The sequence below is a fragment of the Cupressus sempervirens genome, chromosome 2, assembly GCF_028749045.1.
Source record: "Cupressus sempervirens isolate cs-2001-9-10 chromosome 2, ASM2874904v1, whole genome shotgun sequence".
NCBI lineage: Eukaryota > Viridiplantae > Streptophyta > Pinopsida > Cupressales > Cupressaceae > Cupressus > Cupressus sempervirens.
In genome coordinates, this window is record NC_143119.1 from 85043957 (window position 1) to 85049956 (window position 6000).

General features: G+C 38.2%; 1 protein-coding gene across 3 annotated transcripts in view; it reads left to right on the plus strand.

The window, feature by feature from the left end:
- The window catches only part of LOC149571156 (Transducin/WD40 repeat-like superfamily protein), a 100294-nt gene extending 94872 nt beyond the window's left edge, over positions 1-5422 (plus strand). For 2 of the 3 annotated variants that reach the window (XM_089812725.1, XM_089812726.1), the window contains 3 exons: positions 2759-2805; positions 2977-3696; positions 4053-5422. In XM_089812725.1, coding sequence (XP_089668851.1) covers positions 2759-2805; positions 2977-3696; positions 4053-4428 — 1143 coding nt within the window. In that variant the 3' untranslated portion in view covers positions 4429-5422. The remainder of the gene's footprint in view (positions 1-2758; positions 2806-2976; positions 3697-4052) is intronic. The other variant, XM_089812727.1, reaches the window with a different exon arrangement.
- The last annotated feature ends 578 nt before the right edge of the window (positions 5423-6000 follow it).

Sequence of the window (6000 nt, forward strand, 5' to 3'; positions counted from 1 at the left end):
GAGAACATTTGAAACTTGTCTTTTCTGGATGTTTACTCTCAAACTTTGATGTTTGTTGTGCATGAAAACCCACACAGCACTCAGAAACAACCTTTTTAATGATTTGGTCAAGGGATAATTCATGAAGATTTTTACAAAATATTGAACCTGTATAAGATGCTTCGATTTGAGGCTGAGGACATGCGTTTCAGACCTGCAGTTTACTTTAAATGGTGTCGGGAATGATGGCAAAAGGGTCTACAATAAATTTTGGATCAGACTGGGCAAAACCAACCCAGATTTATATGCAAAAAATGCAAACTTCAGATGTAGTTTTTAGATATTCCCTCATAGCATTCTGACCTTATTGTTTCAGTGACTGCAAATGGTTGGAAAATGCTACTGGTCACCGAACAATCTGCAAACAAGTTTGGATGCTTCAAACCCTTAGATCATTTTCTATGATTTTTCAGAAAAATTGCTCCTATTCTTGAAGTTTTCAGATCTGGGCTTGCATTCCTCAGATTTAGCCCTCCAATGGCCTCCAAATTGATGTTCAAGGATGGGGGATTGGTTAAGGTGAGTGTTTGGCAATCTGGGCACTTGAAAAAATCTCCATGAATTTCTAAAAAATTCGGCAATCATAAAAGTCTGTGGATTTTGGACTGATAATTCCTTTCCTTTGGCCTTCTGATGTCTTCCAATGCCTTAACAAAAATTCGTTAATGTCTAGAATCAGCCATGGATAGAAGGAGAAGTTGGAGGAAGTGGAATAATTGAAGGATGAAGATGCTTCTCATGGAGTCTTGCTTTAGATTTCACCTTGCTTGATCTTTGCCTCCCACAGATATTCATGATTATAACAGCAGCAGTGTTCCTTTTATACTTGTTTTTGCCTCTTATTTGCTTTCCAAGAGCAATGCATGATAAAAGATTTACCCCATTCTAGAAGGTTCTAATTTGACTTCATGAATTTCCCACAATAATTTAATTAATTAATAAAATATTGTCATAATGGGGAAATCAACCCATGCTGGGAAATTTAAAATTTGGTAATGTCCATAACTTGAATGGACTTAAATTCATGTCCAAACTCTGATCCCATCCATGCAAGGTGGGGAAATTGATCTAGGCTTGGATAGAATCCACCTTACACTTGTCAAAAAAATTTGATCTTGCTTTGCCATCAAAGGGGCAAAATTGACCCTAGTATGGACATCCTTGGTACTTCAATTTGTTTTTATTATTTAGCTCCAAAAGGGAGGTTTAACCATAGTTAGGATAATACTTAGAAAAACTTCCACATTCCATACTCCCCTTGAGGGAAAAAACAACCATGTTCGGACATTTTTGACACTTCGAAAAAATTCCATCATTCCATACTCCTCTCAAGGGAAAAATGACCTTAGTTTGGACAACTTCTAGACTTAGAAAATTTTTCATGTTCCATGAACACTCAGCCATGGGGAAAAATGACCTAGCTTGGACAAATTAAATGCTTGGAATTTTTTTGAATTCCATACTTGCCATTTTTGAGGGGAGTCACATATACTTCTACCTTGCTTATTGCTCCTTAGAGGCTACTGAGGCTTCTGATGCTTAGGGTCATGTGCGTGGTTGGTATGCCCAAGCTTAGACTCTTTTGGGTTTGATTGGGATTGAGATTGATTGTCTTCCTCCCATCTGGTACTCACTAGATACCCATCATCATCATATTCTGTCTAGACAGGAGCTTAATTGTACATCAAAACAAACATTTTTAGATAGTATATCTACACTACTTGGGTTAACAAATTAACCCCCATAGAGGGCTTTGCCCAAAAATGGCTTGATGTGTTGAGCAGTTTCTTGAGATAAGGGATTGGATCATCTTTCATCTGTATTATTCTCACCGCTGGTCACATTTACTCCACGACCAACAATGGCGGGCATCTTCCTTGGGTTTTTAAGAGTGGGATCACATTAGTTTTGCATCCAGACCAACCATTAGCTGGATGGGGAGGACAGAATTTGCCAGCTTTGCAGCATGAAGGAGGGTGAGTCAGAAACACATTTCATATTCTGCTGCCCTATCTGCTACAAGATCAGAGGGAGATTCTAGTGCCTATCTAGGGAGACTTGGTCTCTCTCCACCTTCGTGTACATTGACCAGAGGTGTTTGGCTCTTTATCTTCAGGAGGCCTTGAGACTTTGGGACCACTCACTCCAACATCAGCTCCCCATGAGTGAGCACCCCTCTCAGCTTATCACATCTTTCTTCGTAGGGCTTTCTCCAGTGCCCGGTACCAAGTGGCAGCTTGGCCCTCCTAGGCATATGATAAGTGAGGCTTCATGCAGATTCCATACAACGGTGGTCTTGTTCTTGTTACAGGGGTGGTGGCTTGGTGTCCCTTCTCGCCCGTAGTTTATCCTTCAATTCTGGATATTTTCATGGCCATTCCAAGCCAGTATTTAATTGTTTTTTGTTTCTTGCATTTGGTTTTAATGTTGTCTCTTCTCAGGCACCATTTGGTGTTCTTGCTGTTGGCTAACCTCTTGTTTTGTTTTGGCAGTCCCTTAGACCCTCTTTGTGGTTTTTTCTTGGACATTAATAAATTTATCTTATCTCAGATCTGTTGCAAGTGTGTTAAATATTAAACACACACCTTAGTGTGGTTCTTCCAAGTTAGATTATATATATTTGGGGCAGTTTTCTAATTTGGATAGAGCTTCTTAAAGAATGATAACATTGCTGTGCATTAAATCTGGATAAGCTCATGTTTTTGGATGTGCTTTTCAGGTGAGGAGTATTGATACTGATTTAGTGGACCCCATGTATCAATCAAGGTAAGGAAATAAATCTCATGTAGGAAGAGAAATGTTTACGTTAACTTTTTACGTTCTCTGATCAGCGGTGATATATTAGGTAGCAGAGGTGTTAATTTTAGTTATGCCAATAACACGAGACTATTTACCAAAAGGAGGCTATAATGCTTATGAGTTATTGGTTTGTCTCAGGTCCCAGAAGGCAGCTGTGGAATTCTTCTGGGTGGGTGGGCAGCAGATGAAATTGTCACTGGGAAAATTATCAGAATGTAGGTCTGAAACATACAGTGGCTTTTCAGAGAAGGACGTGGTTTGCTGGGAATCCAACATGCTATGGTCCTTAAAGCAATTTGAAGATGTGACAAGACCACTAATTCTTTGGGACATTCTGATGGCATTATTGGCCTTGAAGGTTCTGGCAGTGGATTTTTTTGAAACAATACTTGCTAAATGGTTTTCCAGCTGGTTTTCAGGAAGTCGGCAGACATGTACTTTGGACAGATGCTTAATTCATTTACCAAAGCTATTATCAAAGATCAGTTGTCGACGCATACATTTATTAGATGTGATCTGCAGACGCTTGTTTCTTGCAGGCATCAATTTAGAATCTCTTAATTCTGGAGTATGTCAGGTTGAAAAGAAAGAAAATTTTGATGCATGCGAGAAATCAAAAACTTGGATCAAGTTACTACACAGCAGTGAGCATGAGCTTAGAGAGAGGCTTGTATACCTTTCCCTTTCAGCAATATTATATCGTGCTTCTTATCCTCAGCAAGTCTGTCATCCAGACAAAACAGCTTGGGTGCCATCTGGAGCTGCACAATTGGATAAATGGATATCTTTAAATACTGCCAAAATTTCAGATCCTCTTAAGCACCTTGCAGCAAAAGTACGTGAACTTGGGCGTAAGAGGTATAATCTTAAGTATATGGACGAACTTAAATAATAATAATAAATTGTCTGAAGTTGTTCTGATCTCAAATTTCTTAATAATGACTTGTGAGTCTAAGACTCTAATGACAAGGCTTTATAGAATTTGAAGTTTGTCCAGAAATTTTCCAGGTGTTTATTGGAAAACTAAATGGTGGAATTTACCAAGTTAGCAGCATAAAAAATTGAACATCTCCTTATGAGTTCCCCCAACTGATCCTTTTTCTCGATGATAACTGACAACTGCCTTGTCTATTAGTGTTTGTTTGTATTATTGTGAATCTGAACATATATTTTGGCATTCTGAAGGATTTATGATCTTGTGTTTCATTTGACAGAATTTCATCTATCAGTGAATATTCTGTCTCAGAACGTTGTACCTTCTGTGGCGCTTCTGTTCAATTTAGGTCTGCGGAAACAGCATTTTGTCAAGCTGGGCAGTGTGATTCTGACAGCCAAAGTCACAAACTCCAACGTTGTGCTGTTTCTATGCACATTTGTCCTGCCACTCCTCTATGGTTTTGCATTTGCTGTGAGAGATGGGTAATGAAACAAGCCCCTGATGCATTCTTCAATATGTCATCATTGCAAGATGCTGAATATTTATCCGAGTATCTTCTTCTATGCGGATCTCCAAAACCTGCCTGCCCTTTCTGTGGTATACTGATGCAAAGATTCCTGCCTGAATTTCTGCTCACTACCTCACCAGTATAGGTCTTCCAGATTCTGTGAAGTGGGAAAAATCCTATCATTGGAAGTTCGAATGAATTATTTTAGCTCCTAGATGGGATGAAAACTAAGGTTTCTTTGCTGGATTCTTTCTTCTGTAAGCAGTCAGCAAAGGAATTTGTTAGAGTGAATGGTTATGTGTGAAGGTGGCAGAAACCATTTTGTACTATTGTGTAATATTATTCTGTCACATTTCAGTATTCTTGATGCCATTTACTGCAATCATAAAATTGAATGCAGTATTTGCAGTCATATGTGACAGATCCAGGCTCAAAATTTGATATTATGCAGACTGCAAAGGCAGTGCCAAACGTTTGCTGTTAGCGATTGGAGGAAAATATGAATGAAATTAAGTGAATGTCTTTTCATGAAGTTTCAGCTGCATTCTTCTTGTGGTTTTTGATTATCTACCTTATTTACTCGGTGGAGAAATAAAGTGACAGAGCCAAGCTTAAAACTTAATTTATGAAAACTGCAAAGACAGTTTCAAGTGTTTGCTGTTAGGGATTTGGAGCAGTGTATGAATGGAATCAAGTGAAAGTCTTTTTGTGACATTTCAGCTGCATTCGGGTTCTGTGGTTATTGATTATCTACCTTATTAATTCGGTGTAGAATTAGTTTTCTTTCAACATGATGGAGGAGAGCAAATATACCCCCATGCTTATTTCTGTCACATACATAGCAGAGAAGGTTTTCTTCTCCACATACCCATCTCATGGAAACATATCTCAGTTACCTGCAGGATGAACAGTTTATTTTGAATCAGTGTAACTGTGTACCTATGCAACCCCAAATTGATATTTGAGATTATGGTGGTTTCATTTGTACAAATTAGATTTCTAAGAATCTCTTATAAGAGGATGTGCACCACTTGTTATCAGCTTATGGTGTCTCTGTAATGCCACAGTATTTTGGGGAGGCATAAGTGTTATTTTGGAGCAACTGTTAAACATTCCAATAAATGGCCATTTTCTATTTCTTTGTGGATGTATGTTTCTGTTACTTATCACTTGTCAACCATCGAGTGTCGATAATTTATGGTTAACATATGTTATGCATGCAAGCTTACATGCTTTCAGCTTTATTAATCTTTCTGCCTAATTGGTATTATAATTTTTATTGTAGAAACCAATCAATGTAGATACCATAAGAGTGCCGTTGCATTGGATTTGGACATCATGATCTTATTATTCTTGATCATGAATGGCATTTATCACGCACTTATATCATTTACAAAGGCTCTTTAAATTATTGCTTACGATTTTTATCTTTTTATTATTGGTTTACACTCTTGATGGCAGCTTTGAACCCGTGACATTGTTGTTACTGTAGCATGTATTTGTTTAGCTTGTTGCATGTTGTACTGAAGGGGAACCAACACCACTTGTACGGGAAGCAGGGGGGGACAAATGCCAACACTAAGTAAAACACTATAAATATAAGCTCGCATTGTAGCTGTAGTTTCGGAACAGTAGACGAGCATCAATGTCATATGAGTTGTGTTATAGTGTGTTTAGTAGCACGGCAACTAGATTGCGAACATTGTAATAGTGCATG